We start from the raw sequence: 15737 nt of genomic DNA, 5'->3' as shown, positions 1-15737 counted from the left end.
AGCTTATAAACTATCCACTTTCAGCAAACTCCGACCGATCTTTGGCTTGCTGAACTGCCTTACATTCCGTGCAGCGACTTGACAATTATTCCGTATTGTTACTCGCCAAATTAAATTGAATTTTTGTCCGACCGTGGACTGAAGCGTCTAACCTAGATCAGCGCGCCGAAAAACTGCCTGCCAAGCTGAGCTTCGCTAAGTTACGCTCGCAGGCGGGAGATAACGAAGATGATGAAGAGGGAATATAAATATTATATATATTTAATTTGGGCAGGTGTTACAACTCGAGTTCTTTTTGACTCTTTTGCCCTCTCTTTATCCTAACTCCGCTCCCAGCGACTTAGGCGGATTAAATAATTATCTCAGGGAACTCTTAGGCCTTTGAGACCCCTTATGCGACGATAATTTCCCTCCCGTCGGATGACTTCGCTCTTCTTTTGGGTGTCTTGATGAATTGTTCCCTCTACAGCAACAGCCGGATCCAATATCGGATACTAAACGCCAAACCTAAATCAAAAACCACTTTTGGGTCTGCAATCTTCACAACCATTTCTTTTTCTTACCCATAAACAGGATTTAGCGCTATATCTAATCCGGAAATTCTACCCGTCACTTTACACAAGGCCACTATAGAGATTGATTTTCAAGCAAACTCTCACCAACTGATTAAGTACGAGACTTACAATTAAATTAAACCGCACTCGATGGCTGCCGAAAATGGAAAGAAAGCCAGCAGCTCGTGGCTCTGGGTGGGAAGCTAAATTAGCCCCCCCAAAGAATAACTCTCCGTTTTCCGGGATCATGACAATTGACTCTGTTGCCTCTTCGTCTCCGAAAATTCTTACCCCAATCGCGGCACCCAACTGACCACTAGATGGCGACACTTTCGGTTTTTGCCTCATAGATGGCACTGCCCATCAATTTACCTGCCACAAGCGTTACAATTGATTTTTAAATTGTTTAGTTGAGTAAGGGGTATCTAATAGTCGGGGCACGCGGCTATAGCGTTTCCTCTTCTTTTGATAAGAGGGGTTTTCGGGGTAGATTTCGCATAAAAATGAGCTGAGCTCTTCGGAGATTCCCATTCGCGATCGTTGTTTAGTTGAGTAGATCGCTTTGAAGCAATCGGTAAGCTTGGTTTTGAAAGGCTCGCAGCCTCTATATTTAACGTTGTGAATGCGTTCGGCGTTATCAGTGTACTGTTCTGAGAATTCGAAAGCCATATATACAGCTGAAGTTATAATAATAGTAGTGGAACAATGTAAAGTGCTCAAAAACTCTTTAGGGCGTAGGAAAACGTTTTAATTTAATGTTAAGTTACCAACGAACAAAATAAGGATTAAAATCTATTTATATTGTGTTGTAATAGATTTTAAAGAAAAATTAAGAATTGAGTAAATCTCTAAAATGTACTTTTTAAAATACTCTAGTGAATAATTTTCAACAAATTTAAGAAAATAAACAAAAATCTTCGTTCATCTGCATTTTGTGTTGGAATACAAATATTTGTAATTTCGAACTTATTTGAAAAGCTTTTCCAAAACTAGAAGTTATTGCTATTTCCATGAGCTGAAAAACTACTATTTTCATGACCGCAGCTGCATGTACATACATATGTATAAAGCGTGTGGTTTGTTTTAATGGTTTTCGGAATTGTTTTTGGAAACTCTTGTAATAAATCTTAATTTTAATTCCAGAATTTGTATAACTATACCTCGTAAGCGATAAGAGGCAACATACATATATGGGCTTGAGGACGTGCGTGAGGTTGTGCTGGACAGCTGTGCCGACGATACTGTTTATTCTAATCCAATGTGGCCGGGCGGAGGAGGAGGTGGTCTTGCCCTGCGAGATGACCGCTTCGAGCTCCAACCAAACGTGGTGGCGGGAAGGCGGCGACGTGGACCTGTTCTGCGGGTGTAGCAACGCTAGAAAGGATTTGAGTTTAAAGGAGCATTTGACAATGAGTTTCGACGGGCACGAGGTGGACATATCGGAGGTGGACAACAGTGGAACTACCTTTAAGGGGAAACCTGGACTTTTCACCCAGAACGCGCAAGTAATGTTCGAGTGTTATTTTGATACGTACTTAATTGGTGGATTTTACGTCAAAGTGTTCGCCAAGTTGAATGTGACGGACTTTGAGTGCCGATACCGATACCATGGGAGAGTTGAGATAAGTTGCACCTTCACCCGATCGGACGACGCTAACTTCTGGGACTTAACCCACTATGAGCTTATGGCGGAGAACACTCCATTTGCCTGCAGTGTAAACAAGAATGACGCCACGCAAATTCAGTGCACTGTGGATATCAACGGGAACGACCTAATACCCGATAGTATGATTTTCAGACTCACCATGCTCGACACCCTGGGCAACCAGACAGAGGAGTTCAATCGGACCAAGGACGAGATGACGGAGCTGGAGTGACCAGCGGATCGTTACATCAATAATACTTGCGTTACGTGGAACAATATACAGTGACGAACTTAATTATTGGCACAGTTGACATGTATGACTTTAACATAGCTCTTCTTCACTAAAAACTAAGATAATTAACCGAAACAAATTTAATTCATATATATTGATAAATTTACAACAAGACCAACTTTACTTCATTCTTCTATCACTTTTCTAGTAATTATAAAAATTAAAATTATAAAAAACACCTGATTTTCTTTGAACAAAATTATTGGCACACTTAACCAAAAATGATAAATATAAACATAAAGAATCGTTTAAAAATAAAAATTAATATTTTGTGTCTAAGCCCTTATGCTTAATGACTGCCTCCAAGCGCCTGGGAATCGAAGAAACAAAGTTTTGGGTAGTTTCTGAACCAATATTGTGCCACTCCTCCACCAGTGCCACCTTCAGCTTTTCCTTTATGGATATAGCTCGGTTTTTTACCCGTCAATCTAATTCTTCCCACAAATGTTCGATAGGACTTAGGATCTGGAGATTGGAGCGGATGCCGCAAAGTATGTTTTACATAACGTGCGAGCCACATACGGACATCATAAGTCGTAAGCTTTGGGTCATTGTCGTGTTGAAAAGTGAATGTGGCTGGTAAGTTCAACTTTTCGGCACTTTTTTTAGATTTCTGTTAAGGATATCTAAATAATACTTTTTATACCCTTGCAAAGGGTGTTATAATTTCAGTCAGAAGCTTGCAACGCAGTGAAGGAGACATTTCCGACCCTATAAAGTTGTGACGTTAAGGAGCGCACAGAATAAACATAATATATAAGAATAAACAAATAATAAACATAAGCAGTAGTTATAGATTAAGATAGTAGTAAAATGCAAGAAGCAAGAAGTTAAGTAGGCAAGAAGCCGAAATAAATATAAGTTAAAACGGGAATATTCAAATTTAAATATCCGGGCGGACACGCCAAACAAAAGAAACGGTCACACTGACCAACGGCCACCACAAGCCACACGCGTTATGGCACTGGCTATAGGATTAGGAAACTACAGTAACACTAATTGTGACTGGCAAGGGCCGGGAGGGATATAAAAAGGGCGCAGGTGGCCCATACAGATTCACTCTGTGGCCGACGGCGAGCGGAGAAGGTAAGGTTTACGCATTGGTGTGAGCAAACTTCTCTGGGAGTTAACTGCGGAGTCTTTTTCGGGATAGGGTCTAGTACCCCGTCCGCCCAATACATTGTAGTTAGCTTTTTCCCCCCTTCCCCTTCTTCCCAACCTCCAAAAGACCGGCCGTCATCAGTGATATCCGACCTTTGGGATCCCACACCCCAAGACCGACCCCTCGTGGTTGCGACACGTCTCATACCCTGGTAGACCCAAGCGGCCTCCACCCTCTTCTCGGAACTGGTAGACCCAAGCGGCCTCCACCCTCTGCTCGAAACTGGTAGACCCAAGCGGCCTCCAAACTGTCTCATCCTCATAGACATAAGCATAGCCAAGAGGGACGACGTGACCTTTTCTTTCTCACCCACAGGACGCCCGCTGCCACCGCCGTCGGCCGCGACGACGACGCCGAACGACGACGCAGAAGTCCCCGGCATCCTACGAGCGGACGAGCCCCCTGCAGCACGAACTCTATCTATCTTATGTACACGATAATTCTTAATAAACGCATACCGATTCGATTTCACTGAACCCCGCTTACGTGTCATACTCTGGGAACCGGGTCGAACTCTTCCAGCAACCACTCCTGACATAAATAAATGTTGGAACGAACACCTGGACACCGTTGAGCTACCTCAGCAAAGCAGGATCGTTACATGGCGCCCGAACAGGTTAAAGTGGTTGCAAAGAGAAAGACACCGGTACAGAGTTATGTCGACGTGGGTGTACCTAGCAACAAAGGCGGATCTGATCGAGTACGCAAGGGAGTTCGGATTAGACGCAACAGGAAAAGTGGAGGAGCTAAGACTATCTGTCTATCAGCATTCGCAAGGAACCCAAACCACACGGAGACGATCCGGCGAAGACTGGGAGAGCTGGCAGAGAAGCACAAGAAGGAAAAAGGAGCAACGGATCAGAGCAGCACACCAGCGGAGGAACTCAACACAATAGCGAACCAGATCGGCCTACTGGTGAAACAAATCAACACCCCACCAGGGCAGGAATCAGAAACTTCAGACTTGCCGGACAGGAAGGAACAAAAGGTAGAAGTGGAAATCCTAAACCGAGTAAGGAGTTGGGGGATGCGCTACCAAGGAACAACCAATCCCTTGGAATTCCTCAGCAAGATGGAGGAATGGGTCAAAGGCTACGGCATACACAAAGATGCCCTGATCCAGACGATGTCATTCATCCTAGAAGGAGTAGCAGTGGACTGGTGGAACACCACACCAAGCCAGATAAGGACATGGGAGGACCTCAGGGAGGAACTGTTAGAATACATTTTGCCACCAAGATATCAGGAACAGTTGGAAACACAAATAACGCAACTACGGCAGCGAGAAACAGAGCTAACAAGGGAATACGCAATGAACCTGAGGAAATTGATGAGATTCACAGAGTATTTAGAAGAGACAAAGTTGGACCGGATATACAGAAACTGCAGAAGCAAAATAAAGCTCTACACGAGACGGTCGGGATTTAAAACAGAATTCCTGAGGTTGGCAGAAGAGGTGGAAGAAATAGAAACAATGGAAGGAACCAACAGACCAATAACAACAGGAAACCAGAACTTGACGTCGGAAATCTGCATGAGATGCGGAGGAACAGGGCACGCCGCAAGAACCTGCACAAACCCCGCAAGACTGTTTTGCTGGGTATGCGGCAGAAATGGAACAAGAACAACGGACTGTTGCAGAGCTGGAGCGGAAAACGCCAGAGGCCTGAGCAGATAACGCTGGCGGCTCAGGACCAAAAACAAACACCAGCTACATGGGAACAATTAAGTTGTGACGGATTTCAAGTATTGGCCACAGTAAAAATCGGACCAGTAAAAGCAAAAGGAACAGTGGACACAGGAGCTTCACGGAGTGTGATCAGCAAGAGAAGATACAACGAATTGAGAAAATATGGAAAATGGAGGAAGGGAAGGACAGAAATAACATTGGCGAACGGATCAAAGCAAAGATCGTATGGAGATTTTACAACCAACATACAGTTCGCAGGAGAAGAATTCGAGTTGGACTTTCTCATCTTAAATCAGGTGACAGGAGGAATGTTATTAGGAAACTCGCACAAGAATCCAATGCGGCAACCTGGAGTTAGATATCACCGAGGCAGTGGCCGACAGGAATGTTCAGGAGCAACAGGTAGAACGGGCAAGGACACCGTCGCCAGACCGGGACATCCTGGAGCTGCACCCGAAGGACACGGAGGCGCAAGCGGCGGAGGCACAGGCAGAGGGAGCGGCAGCAGGCCATGAGACGGAGGCACGCCCAGACTCACAAGCACCACAAGCGGAGTTATTCACGAACGAGATGGGGTGGATCTTACCAAGGGATGCAACGATGTCCGCCAGGGCGGTCGACGAGATTAAAGAAAGATGGAACAGAAGGAGAAAGGGAAAGCAGCAGAGCATATTGGTAAAAGACGAGCGAAAGACGTGGAAGGTTATTTTTGGAAGGGGAACCCGAATTACTATAAGACACTTCGTGCCTACTCAAAAGCGGGGGAGGTGTGACGCTCAGGAGCGCACAGAATAAACATAATATATAAGAATAAACAAATAATAAACATAAGCAGTAGTTATAGATTAAGATATTAGTAAAATTCAAGAAGCAAGAAGTTAAGTAGGCAAGAAGCCGAAATAAATATAAGTTATAACGGAAATATTCAAATTTAAATATCCGGGCGAACGCGCCAAACAAAAGAAACGGTCACACTGACCAACGGCCACCACAAGCCACACGCGTTATGGCACTGGGTATAGGATTAGGAAACTACAGTAACACTAATTGTGACTGGCAAGGGCCGGGAGGGATATAAAAAGGGCGCCAGTGGCCCATACAGATTCACTCTGCGGCCGACGGCGAGCGGAGAAGGTAAGGCTTACGCATTGGTGTGAGTAACTGCGGAGTCTTTTTCGGGATAGGGTCTAGTACCCCGTCCGCCCAATACATTGTAGTTAGCTTTTTCCCCCCCTTCCCCTTCTTCTCACCCTCCAAAAGACCGGCCGTCATCAGCGATATCCGACCTTTGGGATCCCACACCCCAAGACCGACCCCTCGGCGACACGTCTCATACCCTGGTAGACCCAAGCGGCCTCCACCCTCTTCTCGGAGCTGGTAGACCCAAGCGGCCTCCACCCTCTGCTCGAAACTGGTAGACCCAAGCGGCCTCCAAACTGTCTCATCCTCATAGACATAAGCATAGCCAAGAGGGACGACGTGACCTTTTCTTTCTCACCCACAGGACGCCCGCTGCCACCGCCGTCGGCCGCGACGACGACGCCGAACGACGACGCAGAAGTCCCCGGCATCCTACGAGCGGACGAGCCCCCTGCAGCACGAACTCTATCTATCTTATGTACACGATAATTCTTAATAAACGCATACCGATTCGATTTCACTGAACCCCGCTTACGTGTCATACTCTGGGAACCGGGTCGAACTCTTCCAGCAACCACTCCTGACATAAATAAATGTTGGAACGAACACCTGGACACCGTTGAGCTACCTCAGCAAAGCAGGATCGTTACAAAGTATAATATTCTTGATCAGCATCACTAGGAGAGTCGATCTAGCCATGTCCGTCTGTCCGTCCGTCTATCCGTTTGTTTCTACGCAAACTAGTCTCTCAGTTTTAAAGCTATATACGCAAGTAAATCATAATTTTATTGTTTTCAAATATGTTTAATTTTTTCAATAGCTGCAAGGGTATATGTACGTCGGCTTGACCAAGTATGGGAGCTATATGCTATAGTCGTCCGATTTTGATAAAATTTAAGCCGTAATTCAGAAATATTATCCATTACTATATCTCGAAGAACAAAAAAAAATATTAAAAAACAGCATAGTTATAATTTTTTTTATTTATTTTTCCGATTGTTCCTATGGGGGCTATATGCTATAGTCCTTCGATCCGGCTTGTTCCGACTTATATACAAGTATTACCTGCAAAAGAAAGACAACTTTTGGAAAAGTTTCATGAATATAGCTTTAAAAATGTGAGACTAGTTTGCGTAGAAACGGACGGACAGACAGTTTTTTCTTGTGCAGCTATAATTATTAAGATATTAAAGTTTTTTTACAAGTATGTATGAAAATTATAATAAAGTTTTTTGCTTATCCTCTCCATTGTTCCAACAGCAAATTGGGCAACAGTACCGACAGAACTTCCGCGGTATTCAAGGAATGGGACTACGAAAACCCGGCCACAGTGTTTGTGGCGAGCAGGAACATAAAGGGCATTTCGGTGAACAGGAGCCGACTGGAGGTGCCCGAACTGTCCGATGCCATGGACCGAAGGTGCCAGCACTTGGCCCATGACGACAACACCCAAATCCTCAGCTGGACAAAGCCCGTGGAGGAGAAAAATCTCGAAGGCTACTTTGTCTACTGGTGCAACAAAACCACATGCCAGGCGGACTCAACCACAGAGCTGAAGTACGATTTATCCGACATGAGTCCGAATCGAATGGCCGTGGCGGCCAATTATGGTGCTGACAAGAGTGGCGGCATGAAGTGGTTGCACGAGGACCAAGTGGGGGTCACCGGCAGGATCCGGTATGTGGAGGGCATCCTTGCCCTGCTGGTGCTCGGTGTCTTCTTCCTCGGCGTCCGGAAGCTTCGGAATATGGCGAAGATCGATGTTAAAGTGCCCCCGGGAGTGCTGATGCCTAGGGCGCCCTTCGACCCTGACCAGTCTCCGCTCATACAACCCTATCAGGGAATTCCGCATCCGAGAATGCTCTATTCAGACCTCAAGAAGACGGAACCCCCCGACGATTACCCCGATGTGCAGATTGAAGTGGAGTTCGAGGTGGAGGTGGAGGAGGGGGAGGAGTCACAGGAACCAGAGCCAATGGCACTGCCCTGCGGATATGTGTCCAATGGATATGTGACCATGAACACAGCAAATCCCATATTGAGCGATGGATACATTAAGCCACCGCCTCCGCGATGACATTTAGTCTTGTGGCGTTACAGTACTTACGCATCGCTATCAATCAATCAATCATATTCACGCAATCATCCAGAGTTCCGCTGAAAACGTTTCTTAACTATTTTCTTTATCACATCCTGGTATTATAATTTATTTGAGGCGTGAAACCCACCAACAACCCTGTAAAGCTTATGTATTTATATTCCTGATCACCCATTACATATCAAGTGACTATGTATGTATATAACACAACAGCTAGAGAATTGAAATCGGATATGTATAAAAATTGTTTTTCTAATTTAGTTATTATAAGTTGTTTTTTTTTTGATAAACATTAAGCTTATCTTATAACGGGTTGGTTTAGATGTTTCTAGCAAAATATGAAATGTTTAAGAATAAGTCGCAAGGGAACTGATTCCAAGTGCAATATAATTTATAAACGAGATGTGAGCGAGTTCCAGTTAAATGCTATTTCATATATTTAACAAAAAAATTCTTGTACAAACCGAAGAGAAGATTACAAATAACCAAAGAATACATATAGATATGTAAGGACAGAGAGGATGTGTGTGCTGTGTGTGCAGTGTGTGCTGTGTGTGCAGTGTGTGCTGTGTGTGCAGTGTGTGCAGCGATGAACCCAACCCGGATTGGGGCGTTTAGAGATTGGAGGAGGGGGCCGGCTTGCCGCCGTGCCACTTATAGGAGCCGGAGTACTTGAAGTTGTTCTCCTCGCACTTGCGGTCCGCCTGCTTGGGGCCCCGCGATCCGTACTGGTAGGTGATGGGCTGGACGCGCTCCCGCTCGATCTGGTGCAGAATGGGCGTGAAGATGCGCCACGCCTCGCGCAGCTCGTCGGAGCGGACGAAGTGCATCTGGGAGCCGCAGAAGACGTCGAGAATGAGTCGCTCGTAGGCGTCCGGCAGGTAGGAGTCCTTGTAGCGATGCTCGTACGTCAGATCCAGTTCCGTCTCCTCGATGTCGAACGTGATGCCGGGGCTCTTCGTCATCATCTTGAAGTAGAGGGCCTCGCCGGGCTGCACACGGATGACCAGCTCGTTGCGCTTGGTGCTGCCCTCGAATATGTCGCCGGGCACATCCTGGTACTGGATGCGCACCTCCGCCTTGCGTTCGTTGAGCGCCTTGCCGCAGCGCAGGATGAAGGGCACTCCCTGCCAGCGCTCGTTGTTGATTTTGAGCACGCCGAGGGCGTAGGTGGGCGTGTTCGAGTCCTTGCTAACGGTGGGATCATCCAGATAGCCGGTGCGCGCATCCTCGGTGGCGCCCTTTGGATCGCCCAGATACTGGCCCAACACCATGTCGTCCAGGGTGAGCGCCCCAATGCTCTTCAGCACCTTGACCTTCTCATCGCGGATGTCGTCCGGATGGCAGCTGACCGGCTTCTCCATGGCCACCAGCGAGAGGATCTGCAGCAGATGGTTCTGCATGACATCTCGAATGATGCCGAACTCGTCGAAGTAGCCACCACGTCCCTGGGTACCGAAGGGCTCCTTGAATGTGATCAGCACCGAGGCGATATTCTCGCGGTTCCACGTCGAGCTGAGTATCTTATTGCCGAAGCGAATGGTCATCAGGTTCTGGACCATCTCCTTGCCCAGGTAGTGGTCGATGCGGTACAGCTGATCCTCCTGGAACAGTCCGGCCAAATGGTCACTCAGCGCCTGCGAGGAGACATCATCCCGACCGAAGGGCTTCTCCACGATCACGCGGTTCCAGCCACTGTGGATTAACATACATTATTATCATTATTAATTGATGCTATTCCATGGTTACAGCAACGAGCTAAATTAGTTCTAGGAGCTACATCTGTAATTTTCGGTTGCTTCGGGCTGGGGGTCATTGTGTCATTTTTGCACAGAGGGCAATTTGTGTGGGAGTTTTTATCGGTAATCTACTTATTACAACCTATGTTCCACTATTGATGATAGCTCTCCTAAATGAGATTATATAATATGGAATAAATATATAATCTAGGACGTAAATAAGCTTGTCAAATGAGTCTTGAGTTTCGTTTCCCTTTATACCTACAGTTTCGATCAAAGTAATAGTAGTGCTCAAAAACGAACCTTTAAGGCATATGATAGTTATTCTATTATTTTGTTTAATAATGCTTTCTGACCAACCAAATAAGGTTTAATATTGTTTAAGTTTTACAAGGAAATGAAAACTGTTAATTATTCCTTCAAATTCCCTATTTATATACAGCAGTAAGCGATTTTTTAACAATTTATGAAAATCTCCGCTCATCTGCTCTTTAAAATAGTATAAAAATGTTTTTAAAATTTAATATATATTTTTAAATAAAAAAAATTGTTATCAATGTATTTTTAAATGTTGATATTTTTAGATTCTGATTACAATAAAAAAAAATGTTATCAATTTTGTTTGTATTGTTTTAAAATATTACACCCACAATAAATGTTGATATTTATTCTCGCCCCATTTAGTGTATGGTATTAGCTTCACGATATATTCATTTTAATTGCTATTTCCATAAGCTAAAAGACTATTATTATTTTGACCGCTAGAGTATATGGCTAGGAATCCAAATTAGTATCATTTTGGGAAACTGTTTGATCAAAAGGTTCCTTATGGAGTTAATATAATATGAGTGTTTATATGTAGCAATCCATTTGGATTCCCAACTTAATTGCTACTCACCAGAGAGACATGCATATCTGCTTGATGTTGACGGTCACCTCCTCGAAAACGCTGGGTGGGAGGGCCAGGTAGAAGATGCGGTTCGCCTTGTTCTTGTTCTCCATCAGCTCCAGCTGCTGGTTGAGCAGCTCGAACCCAGTGCGTCCGCCGTAGCTCCCGGACACGTACTCGTTGAGGGTCCAGAACTCCTCGTACTTCTTCTGCTCGTGGGACTGAACCTGCGAGGAAACGGATGGATGGATGGATGGATTAATCCTGGAGAGCATTGGTATTGGAGAAGAGCCGGAACCCACCTTCATGTACGGCAGACATTGCGTCTTGAGGCTGGTGATCGTCAGCTTGGAACGGGCATAGCCGCAGAATTTGGTGGGCTTGGGCAGCAGGTCATCCCGGTAGAGCCACCACAGCGTGGGATAGATCTTCTTCTTGGCCAGGTCGCCAGAAGCCCCAAAGATCACGAACGTGTGCGGGATCTTGCCGTCGAAGTGGGTGCCCTCATAGATCATGGTTGGGGACTTGAGCGACTTTATGATGAGATCCAGGGCGGTGTGATCTGTGGATCGAACGTATCTCGTAAGCTTAGTTTTGGTTTACCTTAATTTATCTTCTGACTGCCAACTGCCTAATAAATCAAAACGAAATGTTTTGTGTTGGCAAGTTAATGCTGTAAGAAACCCGGTAAACTGGGTTGTTATTTCAAGGAATTATCCTAAACAAAATTCAACTTGAAAACCTAAGCCCCATCAGGTACCAAAACAATGATAGGGTCAACGATTTTGTGGGCTTACAAAAAAAAATGTAAATATTTGTTGAATACACAAAGGACTCCTCCGACTTTTTATTTATTTTTATTAAAAAACAATGGTATTTTTTTGACAGAAAAGTTATACAAAATCACAAGAGAGCAACAGTCTAAAATTACTTTCTTGAATTTATGGATTTGGAAAAAAAGGCGAAGCACTTCATATTTGCCCAAGAAAATCCGACTTGAAAGGGCCTTGGGGTATTAAAATTATTTTACCTTTACTTAAAATCTCTATACGCAATAAAACAAGTTTGATTTATGGGAGAATGAACATCGATAACAAGAAGATTCGGATTGAACAAATAGACTGAAGTGATTTTTGCAAATTTAAATAATCAAAAAAAGTTAATTCAAACTTTATAACATTTGATATTTTCAATAACCAATATAGATTTAAGGTGAAGCGAAAATATAGGCAATACCCCATAGCCCCCTAAAGATGGATTTTATTCGGACAAAAAGTTTCGAGTTTTGGAAGTTCGACTTTATTTTATAGGGTAATAAGGTATACATATTTTGCGTATAATATTTGATTTCTTGCGACATTCAAATGGTCAATAAAGTCATTTTGACCTTTACTTTTTTATACCCTTGCAGAGAGTATTATAATTTCAGTCAGAAGTTTGCAAACGCAGTGAAGGAGACATTTCCAACCCTATAAAGTATATATATTCTTGATCAGTCCGTCCGTTTCTACGCTAACTAGTCCCTCAGTTTTAAAGCTATCTGCATAAAACTTTCCCAAAAGTTGTCTTTCTATTGCAGGTAGTATATAAGTCGGAACGAGTCGGATCGGACGACTATAGCATATAGCCATAGGAGCAATCGGAAAAATAAAGGAAAAAAATTATAACTTTGCTGTTTAGTTCTTTGACATATAGTAATGGTTAAATATTTCAGAATTACGGTTTAAATTTCATCAAAATCGGACAACTATATCATATAGCTCCCATAAAAACAATAAATATATTAAAAAAAAGATTTTTTTAAATATGCAACTTTTTTAGTTTGTAATTTTGTTTAGAAATTCTTTTTAATTACACCCAAATCATAATTTTAATGTCTTCAAGAATATTTAATTTTTGTAATAGCTGCAAGGGTATATGAACTTTGCTTTCTTTCTTGTTTTTTTTTTTTTTTTGATATTTTCAAAAACTCTGCGATCAGTGATCACGCACTTGCCTTTAAGTCCGAATGGTTAGGATAAAGGAGGAGCTGAGGACTCACGAAGGGCCTGGAGCGAAGTGAACGTCCACGGCAGAGTGCAGACTTTATTAGGGTTCGGCGGTGCGGGAGAGCGTCAAGCACTCGATAAGACCTGGTTCCGTTGTCTAATCACCGCGAGCACCACTGCCGATGACTAGTCAAGTAATCCGGGAGAGAGCTCTGCCAGAGGTCACCCTCCGAGCCCGATTCCGATTATCGGTCCACTGAAGGTGAGGTCTTTTACGTGGAGGTGGACGTGGGTGCTAATGGGCGTCCAGATCTCGGAGCAGACCAGGTGGTGTCCGGGGCGGATCAGAACCGAACAGAACAGATCAGAATCGGGTGCGGAAGCTTGGGCAGGTGCGCTCGCGCGTTTCTTTCGATGCGGTTGCACAAAACGAATAAACTGCTGCGCTGCGCTGCGGTTGACTTTAGCTTTAACAAGGTGTAAGCGATGCACCAGGCAGCGACTGCGACGCGAGCGTCAGCACAAAGTGCAAGTGATATGTAATAGGTATATAGGAATACACATCATCACATATCCAAAACTTGGCTCCGGAATAAGCCCCGGCAGAGTGGGCCGATCGTTAGGCGTGAGCACGGCAACGAAACGGACGTAAAATTATTTAACCGGAAGAATGAAGCTCTTCCAAAGCTAACAAGTATAAATATTCTTGACCATTTTCGATATCTGCATATCTAGCAAGATCTTTGAAATCAGGGTAGCAAAAGGATAAAGATCGGAATTACGTGTATCTAAAATATTCCTCAACAGGTTTGTCAAACATTTTCAAAACTTTGTGAACAGTGACTTTGAATCTGCGAGAAACTAGAATAATAATATTTTACAACATAGCTAGCAAGTGGAGAGTAATAAAACTTTAATGGAGTGTGTAGTAAAATAGATTTTTGTACTTTTTCGCATAACTTGATTTTCTGGAGATATAATTAAACTTGTTTATTACTTAAAATCATCGTAAGTCGTTTAAAAGTCATTCACACATACATACATATGTATGTATGTATGGTACGATTGACGATCGGTCACGTGATAATACGAAGAAGGGTTAACAGACTCAACCTCTTCAAGGAGATCTTGCGTCCTCGTTTTGTTGTGAAATAAGATTTACCAAATAAAAAGCGTTAAATGATAAATATCTTTTGAATTCAAGAAGGCATACTTTTCGGCCGTATGAGATCTGGCAGATCTGTGGCGCAAAACCAGATTGACTCTGGCGGATGATGACTAATCCGCTGGCTGTGGGCTCCTTCGCATGCCGAGATCGTGACTCAGAGCCTACAACTTTACAGTAGAGCTTCCATAGCTCGAACTTCCATATTCTATACCTTCATAAGTCTTACATGCCGTATTAACAGTTGAGTAAGCTTCAACACGTGTTTATAATAAATTCGATAACTCAAAGTCTCCCCAAATTCGATTTAGCGAAGTTGGACTGTAATCTCGGCCGGATCGCATTTGACATTGACACAGGCGAAGGCGAAGGCATTGGGGCAAGGAGAGACGCAGGTCGGAGAGTGAAGTAACGGAGGAGGAGAAAGAGAGAGGGTGAAAGAGAACAAGGTAACGTGTTTGAATGAATTATAATGCCAAGCGGGTTTTTGTTTTGGAAAGGCTTTTCGTAAAGCCCCCGCAGGTGGGTTAAATTATTAGTGCGTAGAATGCATGTAAAAACAAACATGTTCCAATGTCATTGCCACAGCGAGTGGAGATTGGAGAATGGAGAATGGAAAGCTCTCTCAACCCGCGAAAGGTTATTTGCCGGGCTCTAATCTTGAGCAATGAGTATGGGAATCAGAACGAGTGTTTGTTATTGCTGGCCGATGGCCAAGAGCGGCCACACGTCATCGGGTTGGTAATTGGAATTGGGGAGTGAGAGTGAGAGTAAGAGTGCGAGTGCGAGAGGAGAAGAGCGGGAAGATTGAGCGGCCTGTGATAAGATAGGTTCCGTTGTTTTTTGTAGGTGACCCCAGACGAAGAAGGAATACATTTGAAGGGCGCAACCGCAATCGCCCACCTGATGCGACAGTGATCGCGGAAAGTATCCACTCGAAGCCAAAGGTAATTACATCGAACACTCACCTTCCTTTTGCGTTGCCATCTTGACCCAAGTTGTCCAGTCCGCACAATGAAAAAAAATACAAAATAAACACTCTATCGCCGCTTTTTTTTCTGACAATTAACCCAATGGGCTTTCTGTTGTTTGGCTTTCGAGATTTCACCAGCTTAAACGCTGCTTCGACGGTCGTCGGATTTAAGCAACCACTGTGTAATTACGGCAAAGAGTTGTCCGTTGTTGCGCTATGTTTGGGCTGTGTTTAGCAAATGAGTGCGGCGTCGAGTCGCGGAGCCCTCGGTAGCACAGTATTGGAGCCCAGCACGATCGTTCGCTGACTGACAGAAGCATGAAATGAAGCGGCGGCAGCGGCGGCGACGGCGGCACTGCCAATGGCAACAACACAAAACGACGCTTACAAACCCCCGACTGC

General features: G+C 44.3%; 3 protein-coding genes and 2 long non-coding RNA genes across 7 annotated transcripts; 3 read left to right on the top strand and 2 right to left on the bottom strand.

The window, feature by feature from the left end:
* Positions 1-243: 243 nt before the first annotated feature.
* Positions 244-711, bottom strand: LOC121467951. The gene is made up of 3 exons (XR_005977966.1): positions 684-711; positions 564-627; positions 244-507 (listed from the first exon to the last, which is right to left on the bottom strand). It is a non-coding gene; the product is annotated as an uncharacterized LOC121467951 (long non-coding RNA).
* A 379-nt stretch (positions 712-1090) lies between these two features.
* Positions 1091-7008, top strand: LOC121467990 (activity-regulated cytoskeleton-associated protein-like). Of its 2 annotated transcripts, none has more exons than XM_041710856.1 (5): positions 1091-1128; positions 1698-2059; positions 2115-3577; positions 3969-6477; positions 6848-7008. In XM_041710856.1, the coding sequence occupies exon 4, from the start codon at positions 4255-4257 to the stop codon at positions 5329-5331; it is 1077 nt and encodes a 358-aa protein (XP_041566790.1). In that variant the 5' UTR covers positions 1091-1128; positions 1698-2059; positions 2115-3577; positions 3969-4254; the 3' UTR covers positions 5332-6477; positions 6848-7008. The 2 variants fall into 2 exon arrangements, with proteins under 2 accessions (XP_041566790.1, XP_041566789.1); XM_041710855.1 differs by having other exon boundaries at positions 1698-3070; positions 3148-3577.
* Positions 5513-8807, top strand: LOC121467592. Its single transcript, XM_041709390.1, has 3 exons — positions 5513-5566; positions 5662-6045; positions 7712-8807. Exons 1-3 carry the CDS (start codon positions 5513-5515, stop codon positions 8558-8560), a joined length of 1287 nt encoding a protein of 428 aa, XP_041565324.1. The 3' UTR covers positions 8561-8807.
* Positions 8808-8994: 187 nt separating this feature from the next.
* LOC108134572 (glucose-6-phosphate 1-dehydrogenase) lies at positions 8995-15656 on the bottom strand. Of its 2 annotated transcripts, none has more exons than XM_017254923.2 (4): positions 15331-15656; positions 11512-11771; positions 11219-11436; positions 8995-10276 (listed from the first exon to the last, which is right to left on the bottom strand). In XM_017254923.2, the coding sequence occupies exons 1-4, from the start codon at positions 15347-15349 to the stop codon at positions 9196-9198; spliced, it is 1578 nt and encodes a 525-aa protein (XP_017110412.1). In that variant the 5' UTR covers positions 15350-15656; the 3' UTR covers positions 8995-9195. The 2 variants fall into 2 exon arrangements, with proteins under 2 accessions (XP_017110412.1, XP_017110413.1); XM_017254924.2 differs by lacking the exon at positions 15331-15656 and adding an exon at positions 13206-13596.
* Positions 13822-14790, top strand: LOC121466764. Its single transcript, XR_005976947.1, has 3 exons — positions 13822-14004; positions 14402-14610; positions 14674-14790. It is a non-coding gene; the product is annotated as an uncharacterized LOC121466764 (long non-coding RNA).
* Positions 15657-15737: the final 81 nt, after the last annotated feature.

Source organism: Drosophila elegans, unplaced genomic scaffold (assembly GCF_018152505.1).
Source record: "Drosophila elegans isolate 14027-0461.03 unplaced genomic scaffold, ASM1815250v1 contig_149, whole genome shotgun sequence".
NCBI lineage: Eukaryota > Metazoa > Arthropoda > Insecta > Diptera > Drosophilidae > Drosophila > Drosophila elegans.
Note: the sequence above shows the minus strand (reverse complement) of the source record. Positions and strands in the feature narration are given on the sequence as shown.